Source organism: Numida meleagris, chromosome 4, assembly GCF_002078875.1.
Source record: "Numida meleagris isolate 19003 breed g44 Domestic line chromosome 4, NumMel1.0, whole genome shotgun sequence".
NCBI classification, from domain to species: Eukaryota; Metazoa; Chordata; class Aves; order Galliformes; family Numididae; genus Numida; species Numida meleagris.
The window spans coordinates 86,383,057-86,395,519 of record NC_034412.1 but is presented as its reverse complement, the minus strand read 5'-3'; the positions used below and the strand labels follow the sequence as shown (position 1 = coordinate 86,395,519).

At 40.5% G+C, this 12,463-nt stretch overlaps 1 protein-coding gene across 4 annotated transcripts; it reads right to left on the bottom strand.

The window, feature by feature from the left end:
- On the bottom strand, window positions 250-7,856 carry LOC110399016. 4 transcript variants are annotated; one of them, XR_002438822.1, is made up of 5 exons: window positions 7,655-7,848; window positions 5,476-5,808; window positions 4,045-4,167; window positions 1,166-2,168; window positions 250-929 (listed from the first exon to the last, which is right to left on the bottom strand). XR_002438822.1 is itself a non-coding variant. In XM_021397134.1 (5 exons), exons 1-5 carry the CDS (start codon window positions 7,704-7,706, stop codon window positions 876-878), a joined length of 669 nt encoding a protein of 222 aa, XP_021252809.1. In that variant the 5' UTR covers window positions 7,707-7,847; the 3' UTR covers window positions 250-875. The 4 variants fall into 4 exon arrangements, 2 of the variants coding, with proteins under 2 accessions (XP_021252809.1, XP_021252810.1); XM_021397134.1 differs by having other exon boundaries at window positions 2,062-2,168; window positions 7,655-7,847; XM_021397135.1 differs by having other exon boundaries at window positions 2,062-2,168; window positions 5,476-5,805; window positions 7,655-7,842.

Here is a 12,463-nt window from a genome sequence, read left to right as displayed (position 1 = left end):
CCCCACTCCCCAGCACTAAACAGGGATACCTACAACTCCACCAGGTGCCAGCCTGACCTTGAATGTCTCCAAGGTTGGGACATCCACCACCTCTCTGGACAACATGCGCCAGTGTCTCACCACCCTGATTGTAAAAAACCTCTTCCTTATATCCAATGGCAATCTCCTCTCTTCCAGTCTGAAACCATTTCCCCTAGTCCTCTCACAACAGACCCTGCTTAAGAGTCTGTCTCCTTCTTTCTTACAGCCCCCCTTTAGGCACTGAAAGGCCGCTCTCAGGTCTCCCTGGAGCCTTCTCTTATCCAGGCTGGGCGGCCCAAGCTCTCTCAGCCTGAAAGACAGATTCACAGAGGGGCTACCTGAAGAAATGCTTTTGCTGTTCAGAGAAAGTTGTTCAGTCCAGAAGATTTTTCAAAATGTAATGCATCCTATATTATTTCCACACTCTGGATATGGGGGAAGAGTTAGAATCAGAATATCCTGAGTTGGAAGGGACCCACAAGGATCATTCAGTCCAACTCAAGACAGTTGAGCTGAAGGCAGTTTTCTAAAATTGCTCTCAAAATTCTGAGACTCCTCACAATAAAGTCAGTGATAATACATTCAGAAAATGGTGTTGAACCAACCTTTCTTCTGACATGCTTCTCACAGGAAATGCATGCAATCTACATTTCAGCAGCACATTACAATATTGTTTTCAGTTCCATAAGATATTTAGCCACACTGTAGTTATTACATGGTCCTTTAGTTCTGCATGTCAAAGCAGATGGAAGGTTCTCATCACACTCTTGTTCCAGACTTTGCAGCTGCTCCAGTTTATGGGATTTGCTCATCTGCTGCACTGGGTCCAGTAGCGACAGTGGATTTGTCATCTTTTAGTTTGATGTTTTGTAAAAAGAATCCAGTGAGTTATAAATCGTAGACACAGCCTTAAAAAGCAAAGAAAATTCCAGTCAAAACTCTTACCATTAAAGTCTACTTAAAATGAACCTTACACCCAAGACACAATATATAGCATAGCCCAAGTGAAAAGAGGGAGGAGCACCGGACACATCACAGAAGAGTGGAGTTATAATTTTAGAGGGAAATTACTGACACTGAATGGCAAAGTCTCCCTGTGCTGGGATTCAGTTCTTAGTTAACAAAGCACACTCAAAGTACTCACTTAGGATACCAAAGATGTGAGCTCAGGTGTAAACAAGGCTCTATGAAATCTGCAATACAAAAGCTTTTTCATCCCCTTAATCTTTCAGCTTCGATATTTCTAAAAAAATAATCTGCCACATTGTTCCTTCCAGGTGGATGCTTTCTGATGCAGTAAACCAGCAAACCGAGCGGTATTCAGTTGTTCTTCTGGGCTGTGCAGAAACCAATGTATTTTCAATTCCTAAGCACATGTAGGTTTTGGGAACTTCACGTCAGTTCTTCAGCAAAACCTGAGAATTAATGTTCCCCCTGAAACATGCACAAAGGTCTGAGCTCACAGACACAAAGCAAATAAAATTCTGACTGTAAAACAGTAAAAAGGTAGGTGTTGTAGAGTGTGAAGACAAAAAGCCAGCACTTCCCTCTGGAGGTTGTCTGTTTTTGCTTTAATAAAGAATGCTCAGATCTACCTGCTCTCAGCAAGTGCTGCACGCAGTAGTGGCCTTTTGCCCCGAAGCTGGTCCAAGCCCCTTGAGCTGAACTTGGAATGCAAATATATGTAAACAACATTATTGCCATTTTTTACTTCTCCTGCACTTTTTTCAGCCAGTATTTATATTGATGCTCTCCACTTTTTGCTGCCTTTCTTTCCAGAGTAATTGAACATAACAAATTTAACAACTGAAACCAATACTTTCCTAGTATTCTGTGTCTTTTTCCTTATTTCAGAGTGCTGGCTCTTAAAACACTTATTTTTCACTTTTGTGCTTCAGAACTTCTTCATATGCAGTAAGATGCCATTCTTGGACCTGCAGCTTATCACTGCATGCATTCAGTTCAGTACATACTCCCCAGTGCCTCATTTTGAAATTTTTTTCCTCACAGCAAGAGAAAGCCTTTTCACAAACCACTTACCCATCCAGCTTCTTCGCTGGTGGATTCAGCTCTTCCATAAATTTCTGCCACCTCAAGTATCTGCTCCTCCTGATACTCTCTTTCTGGTGCAGGAAGCTGGGCAGAACCTTAGCAGAAAAAGAGTTATGGTCACCGGTTTCTTGTTGCCCACACTTACACTCCACCAGAGAAAACTGCTGAAACGAATTGTGCAGAGCTCATGTATGGCCAGTCAGTGATAGCTGCTGGAGTGGCATTCCGCTGGCAGATGATATCAGCTACCTTCAGGTTTCTCAATACCTTTTATGTGGTAGACATCAACAGCATGTGTCACGAAAACTAGTCTAGAGAACCAACCAGCTCACTTCTGAGCAGACACCTACTACTTATCGGTTCTCACATAGACCTCAAGGTCCATGTCTGTGTTGCCTCCAGTTATCAAAACAGAATCATATATTCATAGAATTGTTTGAGTTGTTTAAAGATCACCTAGTCCAACTCCCCTGCAATGAACAGAGACACGTACAGCTTGACCAGGTTGCTCAGAGCCCCTTCCAGCCTGACCTTGAATGTCTCCAAGGATGGGGCAATCCACCACCTCTCTGGGCAACCCATGCCAGTGCCTCACCACCCTGACTGTAAAAAACATCTTCCTTATCTCCAGTCTAAATCTCCTCTCTTGTAGTCTGAAACCATTTCCCCTCGTTCTGTCACAACAGACCCTGATAAAGAGTCTGTCCTCTTCTTTCTTACAGCCCCTGTAGCTACTGAAAGGATGCTTTCACGTCTCCCTGGAGCTGTCTCTTCTCGAGGCTGGACAGCCCCAGCTCTCTCAGCCTGTCCTCATAGGAAAGGTGTTTCATCCCTTGGAGCATTTTTGTGGCCCTCCTCTGGATATGCTCCAACAAGAGTATATCTCTTCTGTACTGAGGACTCCACATCTGGACGCAGTACTCCAGGTGAGGCCTCACCAGCTCAGAGCAGAGGGGCAGGATCACCTCCCTCGCCCTGCTGGCCACGCTTCTTTTGATGCAGCCCAGGATATGGTTGGCTTTTTGGGCTGTGAGGACTCAGTGAGCTTAGGAACTTCACCTGACTTAACTGCTCCACACTGTTTCTTTTTTGATCTGGGAGTTGAATTGATCTCAAGTCATTGATGTTCCACTATACCCCTGACAGCCCAAAAGCTGAGTAAGCCTCACATTGCCACCATAATACTCATGTTATGCAGTTACTTAAGAGGCTGCCTTAGGTTCTGTGTCACTGGTCTGTACCCACCACCTGCAGATGCCCTGTTTCTGCACTTGTCCTGTACCCTTCCCATGCACAATTTTTGTTCATAATTTCTTCCATCTAAGCCAGGTATCACTAGCAGGAATAATGCTTTTGTCTGCCAAAAATTATCAGAACTGATATTTGTTTGATATTCTAGCCAGGCCAAGATTCTCAGTCTTTTAAGTAACCATTCCTTCTGAAAAGATAAATAATAGAGGTGAGAGGCTGTAAGATGCTCATCTGAGCTACAACCAGTGTCTTCTGGACCTTCCTCTCAAGTTGCTCAGCTTGAGGTGTCCATTGCAGGTAAAGAGCAGGTGAGCAGAAGTTATACCTTGGAAGTCATAAAATCATAGAATGGCTTGGGTTGGAAGGATCATTAAGCTCCAACCCCCTGCCGCAGGCAGGGCCACCAACCTCCACATCTAATACTAGACCAGGCTGCTAGGGCCCCATCCAACCTGGCCTTGAACACCTCCAGGGACTGGGCATCCACAACCTCTCTGGGCAGCCTGTTCCAGCACCTCAGCACTCTCATAGTAAAGAACTTCCCCCTGATATCCAACTTAAATTTTCCCTCCTTCAACTTAAAACCATTGCCCCTTGTCCTGCCATTATCTACCCTTGTAAAGAAGTCCTCTTGGTGATGCCTCAAGTTCATCGGTTCAGCCACTTCAAAATAAATATTTAGTTTAGAACGTATGTGTTAATGGAAATACTGTCACTCACCAGAAAATGTTGACTTCTGTTTCTTTTTGTAGCAAAAATATAAGCTTCCCATTGCCACTAAGAAAGGAATGATGGGAATGATGGCCCAAACTGCTGACACTTTCTTCTCCAATGACTGCGCTTCTGCAATTACATTTTTAAAGTTAAATTACGCACAACTCAAAGAAACAATTGAAGAACATTATTACAAGCCAGACCTGAATACCACTTTAGGAGTGAATCAATCCATTCTCCCATCCATATGCAAGTCATCTATACTGCATCATTCCTGATGAATGCTACCTGATGAATATTAATATCAATCCCACTTATAGCTTATCATTCCTACAAGAATGAAAGCTTTTCCCACAAGTGAATCAGAATCTTTTCTACTGTACTTCAAGACTACTGCTACTTGACCAAGTGATGGATCAGATCACTAAATTCAGTTCAGGAGAATATTTCCTCCTCTTGCTTTGAACACTACTTCATTCACTCTTTCTTTCAAACCTCCTTTGGTGTTCTCTAAATCTTTGGTCATCTTTGTGTCTCCATTTGGACTACCAATTGGTCAGAAGGGTAAAGCAGTGCCCCAAACTGCATAGCGCTGGGTGAGCAGAAGTTTCCATGCCTTGAGCAATTCATCTAATAGGTATGTGATCATGTTAAGATCAGTTAGTCAGAACTGGTCACCTAGTCTTTCTTTATAGTTCAGAGGCAAAAAAAGAGAGAAAGAGATTGGCATTTGCAGGAAGTGATGCCTGGTACCTTGAGACAGCTGTTAACAGAAATGAGGTAAATTGCTTTCTAGGTATGACACACTATTTCTCTGGAGCTAGGTGAAGCACATTTCATCCCTGCTGCCTAATAATTTAACTGTGTTTGAAAATACACATCGTATTAATGCTTATCAATGTTTAATTCATAACTGGAACCTTAACTTGTTCTTGCTAAAGGTTAGTACATGACAATAAGAAAGTAAGACAATATAGCCTCTAGAAAACAACTTGTCATAAGTTTATGGACAAAAGCTCTTACAAATGTAGACACCATACTCCTATATATTTCATATTTATCTCCCATTCTTTATTAAGAACACATTAAAAAAGGATCAAATGCATTCACAGATACATTCATTGTCTCACATCCACCCTAATGGATTCCTCTAAAGAAGGAATTGGGTTTGGGTCTTTTGTGAAACACACTGCTGATACACAGGTTTCCTGGATCCTAACACTACTAATTCTTCTTAGTAAAACCCTTAGAGAAGAAAGCAAACACTTTACATCAGGATTGTTAAGGCAGAGTACTTAAGGTAATTATCATTCAGGAGTCATTCAGGTCCTCCTGTGTTCATTTTACTCAGTCTGAGATCTACAGCATTGGGGGAGGGATGTGGGAAAGGGAGGAAGTGATAAGCTAAGCGGCATAAACATACCTCTGCAATCTTACCTTGCTCTTCAACGACCAGCGTTGTTCCGTTTCCATACACTTTTTTACAGAAAGGTATTTCAATAATTATCTCACAGTAGTAAAACCCAGTGTCATTTGCAGTTGCAGCTTTAATCGCTAGGACATCCTTGTTTTCATGGGTGACGTTGTGTACATAGATAAGATTCGATGATACAGTTTTGGTAACATTCTCTTTATTAACAAGATACCAGATGATTCTATATCTCTTAACTGATTTTTCCCAAATACAGGCTATTTCAGTGGAGTCTCCAATAGATAGGTGCATTTCCGTTGGTGTTTGGGTGACTGTTATCTTATTGGAATCTGTGGCTACTGGGAGAAACACACATAGATTTAAAGAGAAAGAGGCAATTAGATCACATAACACCTCTAATACCTACAGTGAGACTATTTTAAATAATGCTAATACTGTAAAATCATGACGACATTAATTTTAAAGACTAGTTACTACCCACTTCTTTCTTGAATATAGACACATAGTAGCTAAAGGAAACATTTTGTCTTGTGTGTTAAATCACTCCATCGTTGGCTATGCATAACAAATGAAGCTTTTCTTCGTACTTGTCAATATGATTATTTTTTATTTTAAATAAGTAGGTTTTTTTATAAGAGATGTTGAATTTAAAGCACATTAAGCACTTTGTTTTTATCTGCCAGATAAGGAATGACCCAAAGGATTTATCCAGAATGACTCATCCATAATGAAAAAGACTTGTCAAAAAGAAAGAAAAACTCACTAGAAATTTTTGTCCCCATGTAGGAGTTCTTTTCCTGCCCTGCTTGTAATTAGTGACGAGAAGTACAGCATTTTTGTCTCATGTTCTGAAATTTTGTTTGAAATTTCCTTTTAAGTTATTGCTGAAAAGGTTATATCCATAGCATGAATTTCACCTCCTTATTTTATTACATGTTCCACTCACACCACAGTTATTTCATCAGGTTTTCATTTTGCTTTTAGGCAAGGCTGACTTGGACGGTGTTGGAGAAGATCACACTTCTTACTCTTTCCTGCTTTCAGTTTCTTCACCACTTACAGCTAGATTATCCCCATGCAGCACAGTGCAACAATGCACAACATTTTTTCTTCTGATATGAAATCACCGTGTAGACATCAGATAATGTTTTTCTTCAATTTCAGTGATTTGCTTGCTTATCACAGAAATGCCAATCCTATAAAAAACTATCCCTAGACTGCTGAGAATATGGATTTCATTTGCTGTGTGAAGAATTATCGTCACTGTTCTTCTAGCATGTAAACTGTTAAACTGAGGAACTACTCAAAAGGAGCGTAAACTGCATATTTTCCAATTCTTATCCTGCAACTCAGACTCATGTTACATCAATATATAAGGTTGGCTTTTAACTGGTCCTAAGATGGCATCTGATCAAGTTTTATTAGAATTACATGAACTATGTTTTACCTTCCTTAACCCTTAGAAGAACCCCATCCTACCTAACTGCACCTCTACTTTTTTCCTCACAATGCAGTACTCAACAGCACCTCCATTTCAGCGAGCCCAGCATTTGCAGCCACGCTGTGAATTACCCAGACCCTTCCTGGATGTGTATGGGAGGAACAGCAACAGCAGAGGCTCACAAAAGCAGTCTGAAATTCTAGCAGGAGCTATGGCACATTATGCTAGAAGCCAAACATTTTGTACTCTCAATTGAGGATACTTCTAGGATACTTCTAAGTAAGAACACAGCATATTTATTGCTGTCAATTTGTGCAAACAGCTCTAACTTTGCATTCAGACATAGACTAAAACAGGGTATCTGCCTACATTAAAAGCAGAGAACACTATAGGTGTAATAAACAGCTAAACAACAACTTGGAAGCTGTTCAAAGAGCTGATTGCTCATGTCACTTCTGCTCACTTGTTTTGTCATTTAGAATACATTTAAAACATATCTTAAATGTCTAAAATTTGTTCCTCTATTCATTTTCCCACAACAATCTCTTGATGAAAATGCCTTTCAATCCCCCACATGCTTTAATTTTGATTTCTGGATTACAATAACACGCTTTACATTTGTCGCACGTACACACAAGTCTATCTGAGGTTGGCATACTTTGGGCTGGATTTAAAATAAATAAAATTCTCAAGAACTACAGGTTGCTAACTATAAAAAAAGCAAAGCAATAAGCAGTACTTACCTAAGCAGCCAACACACATTGCCCAGAGGAGTCTCAGTGAAGCGGCAACCATCACACAGGTTATAAGCACTCACATTGGGGTGACTTTGCTGAAGATGAGGAAAACAACAAATGAAAGCATGTCAGAGTTGTAGCCCAACTTCCTCTTCCCACATGTGGTGGTGACGACATGAAACGCAAATGCAGCCCAGTGTTTCCCTATGCTCTTCATGACACTGCAATTGTAGCTGCCTCTGCTTCAGTAGCTGCCTCTGCTTCAGAGCTCAGTTATGCCTTCTGAAATCAGAATGTTTTTTCTCTGAACTTCCACCAGTTGCCTTTCCTCACGAGCAGACAGGCCTCCCTTCTGGTAGGACACAAAGGGCTACTTTCCAACAGTTGCAGCACTCACTTCAAAGTTTACCACTTCTGCAATCTCACATGTGGGAGCGTTTTGTGAAGATGAGACTTCTCAGTTCCTAAGGCTGTCTTTTCCATCCAAATGGAGTAATTTTGCCCACGCCTAAGAGACTATGCTTGTACATAGGTTTGACAGATACCAAGCACTACTCCTACATTTCTTTATCGTGCATTTGCTTGAGGAAGATTATGAGTATGGGTTGCATGAAGTGAGCTACAGTATGTCATCAAGCTAATGGCCATCGTGATGAAACTAATCTCCCTTCAATTATTAACAAAAAATCTGAAACACAGACAACCATACAGCGCTTACTGTTTTCCAGCACTGATTTTTGGCTCCAACCCAGAATCATTTAAGATTCCCTGGTAGAGACAGAGAAGGCAAAATATATCAGCCTTATTCCCTTGACCAAAGATCTTTCAAATGCAAAAGTAACAGGCCACACATAATTGTTCCACAAATACGCTTAGTTGTATTACATCAAAAATTGCAGTGACAGAAATTAAAAATAAAGAAGAAATTAAAAATCCAATAGAACATGAATTAATTAATTTGAAAGTCTTGATATGAGCTTGTCATATCCAGAAAATATTCTAGTGCCAACATCTCGTTGGCAGCAGTATCAGGCATGTGTCCAGAACAGCTGAGCTGCAATTGGTAATGAAGGCACAGCCACATTTAGAGCCCAGAGCACTGTTCTCATCTGTCAGCAACAAAACCGTGACGCATCAGTGTGCCTGCTTCTCAGCATCTGCCTTACTGGGGTTGGTTATGGCATCACTTGCATTGCCAGGTTAAACACAAAATACACCCCAACACAAGAGCGGTAAATTCTTGGATTGTTGCAGGCGATCCCTATCTCTGATGGTAGCCAGCTGGCTAGAGCTAGTGGGAACATAAAAAATATCTTTAAATTGAAGAAAGAGGTGAACTAAATACTTAAAAATATTATATTAGCTATGCTACTATTGAAATTCATGTTATCTTTGATGCAGAATAAATGAAATATGTATGTGCAAACCCAAGGGAAAATTAGCTTCTTTTGTATTTAAATATGCGTATTTGTGCACTTTGTGCTGAGGTATGCAGCTGGCAGCTCCATACCTAGAGGCTGGGCAAAACTTTTCCAATAGTGCTGATAGCAGCCTACATTCACTCTGAAAGATGCTCTGGTTCTAATCCAAAGCATCCACTGCCAGAGATGAAATGAATTGGCACAGAAAAAGGGGTTAGGAAAAAGGTTTATTTTTAGCCCACGTTACTTCATTATACCAGTTTACAGCATAACCCCACAAACTCATTGTGGTACTACTGAGTGGGAGGCAAAATATGGTGAGTATTTCTCAAGCCAGCTTGCATCACACAAAACAACTATGTGGGTCAGAACGCATCCGCAATAGAAAGATTCTTTTCAGTTTTCTTTCTTCATCTTCAATTAACATCATCATATTTGGACTCTGTACACTCCAAAGACTCATAAGTCTCCCTCTCCTTCAGGTGCAAAGCGTGCTGTCACTTGGGCTTTTACCCGACTCCGTGTAACAGATCTGGTGACATCTCACTCCTGTCAGAAGAGCTTTACTTGCTTTCTGTGATACATCCACACTATTAATTTTGTCCTGCTATAACTCAAACAAAAAGCTGAAAACTTAGTTTGGTATTATCTTCTGGACTTTTCTCAAAACATTTACTAGCATGGAAATAAACCACACACAATTTGTTTTCCAACAATGAATAATAAATTACAGCAGAAAAACAGCTCCTTAGCACAACAAATAGGCCAACTGTGCCTACCACAATTAATTTTCAAATAAATACAAGTGCAAGTCATACTTTCACCCAATCTAGTGATTAAAGTAGTGATCTGCAATATTTCCTCTTAAAAAAAAAAGTAATTATTACACAATGAAAAAAAAATTAGCCATGGTAGTGGTATGAGTGCATTCATCAAAAGCACCTTCTCGAACTAAGTGAATGCTAACATGAAAGAGGAACTATTTTCCTTGGCTTTAGTTTGGGTTTGCATCTCTGCGTAATGGAAAACAAGGGTTGTGAATGAACTTTTCCTAGAAAAAAATAATGAGAATGCTTCCCTTGTGATGATGAATAACCAATATGTACTTTTCAGCAATGTGGATGTAACCACAAGTATTTGAGGTAGAACAGGGCAATGGGAAGAACAGGGCCATATAACAAACCCAACCTTGTGCTGGCAAGTAGCTGTGACCAAAACGAAAGATTCTAAGCTTTGAACTTCTTGTATCAGTTTTACATGCTCTCTTTGTTTGCTTTCTTTTCCCAACACATTCCCACTGAGCCCTTCCACTCTTCAATGGTTGCTCACCTAATTCCAACCAAAACTGGAAGCAAAGATTGCTTACCATGGCACAAACGTGCTACTTGCACACAGGACTTTTTCCTCTGCTTATATTATACTCACCCTCTTCTATTTTATGTGCCCTATCTTATGTATGGTTTGAAGTAAAGTTTGAGTACAGAATGCTGCAATTTCTATGAAGTCATTATGTAGCAGTGCAGTATCTCCTCTCACCATCTTGATACACGTGACAAAAATAATGATAACTAAGTGATGGCCCCTCTACAGAGACTGGAATGCCTGCAGGCTTCCATTTGCTTGGGCTGACATTTATCAGGAAAATAACAAAATATGCAGTGACATCTTCTAGCAGGAATGCCACACCATCGCAGCCCGTCTTCATGGATTCCTCCGGTGGAGTACAAGGTTCTTCTCTGATAAATTATTCCCGAATGGCCAACCATTCTGAAATAACTCCAGGTAAAATATTCTGGTGTCATCCCATACCTGACCCCCTTCGCCCCTTTAAATCCGAAACTTGGTAGAAATTGAAGTTAAAAACAAAAAGAAAACCCTATCACCACCACCAAAAAACCTCAAACAACAGATAAATCAGATGGTAATGAGGTCTTCCTGTTTACAGTCTCCTGCAGAGAGGTTTTCACAGGATTTGTTCTCACTTATCCTGCAAGAATCAGATCAACCCGGCATGTGGAAGAGCAGCGCCCAGAATTAACAGCTGAAGGGCCCAATACTGCATGCCTACTTCTTGGACAGGATTTGCCCTTCTCATTGAAGATTCAGTTCAGTTTTATAATCTACCAGCATGGCTTGCTGTTATTAGCACATGTATCAGCCAACACAACCAGTTCAGCCACAAAAACACAAAGTGAAATCATACCACTGCGTAACCTACACAGTAGGTACATGGTACCTCCAAGCAGGGATTGAAAAAAGGTTACTAAGCAAAGTGACTCAGTTGAACACATTTCATTTTCTGAATACACACAAAATAAAATGAAAATAGCTGCCATAATCCTTTACTGCAGCCTAGTTACAGTGCTATATGCTTTCCCTATGGGGTTAATGCTGCGGGAAAACAGCTTCCACTGGTTGGTTTGTGTGTGCTGAGTGTTTATAGCCAAGTGTGAAAAATAGCAAATACGTAACAACAGTTGTCCACCTAGTAAAAAGCAGCAGTCTCTGTGGTCATCTTAAGGTGAGGCAGTCAGTCAGTATATACAGGCTGTCTTCACAGAGAAGCAGACCACCAGCTCTTCCAGCATAGCTATTTCACAACAGTTCTTTCCACTGTTTGCTTTGTTCTGGAACAGTGTCTCCACATGGGGGAAATTGTTGCTGAACAGCCCAACTACATCAGAACAACTACCACAACAAAATGTCTTTTTTAGATGAATCTAGATCTGGAATTATTAATTAACTCATAAGCCACATATATTTCCCTTTAAATCCCATGTTTCAAGTTCTGATGGCCAGAAACACAGTTTTGTACAATGTTTTACTAAGCACAATTCATCATTACCTCTGCAGTAAGTGACCAACTTGATTTTCATCTCAGCCACACGCATTTTCATTCACTTATTAGTAAGGGCATCTGAACAGAATCAGATTCTACAGTTTCAGCTAAGAAAGAAAATAGAACAGTGCAACTTTTCTTTTGAACACAAAAACATACCAGCTATTAGGAAAGCTAGTCACTGTCTGTTTCCTTCAGCTGCTGCTCAATCAGATCTGCTTAGAACTTGCACTTACTGTCAGTTTCTCTCTAAACACTGTCCTTCATAACTAACTGGAACAGAACAGAAGACTAATGGGATAGTGTGAAGCAAATCAGGTCAACTCCAAACCTTAAGAGAGACAACACAGTTTTAATGAACTCGCTGCATGAGAACACCAACACTACATTCAACCTGAGTTCACAGTAAAACAGAAAATTTGTGGTAGTTGCCTGAAAGACAAAGTAGTTCAAAGACATGATAGGCATATAGAAACAGAATGGATTTGGGCAAATTATTATTCTGTGACTGAGAAGTCACACTAACAGTAAAAACCCTGAGAAAGAACTCTAGAA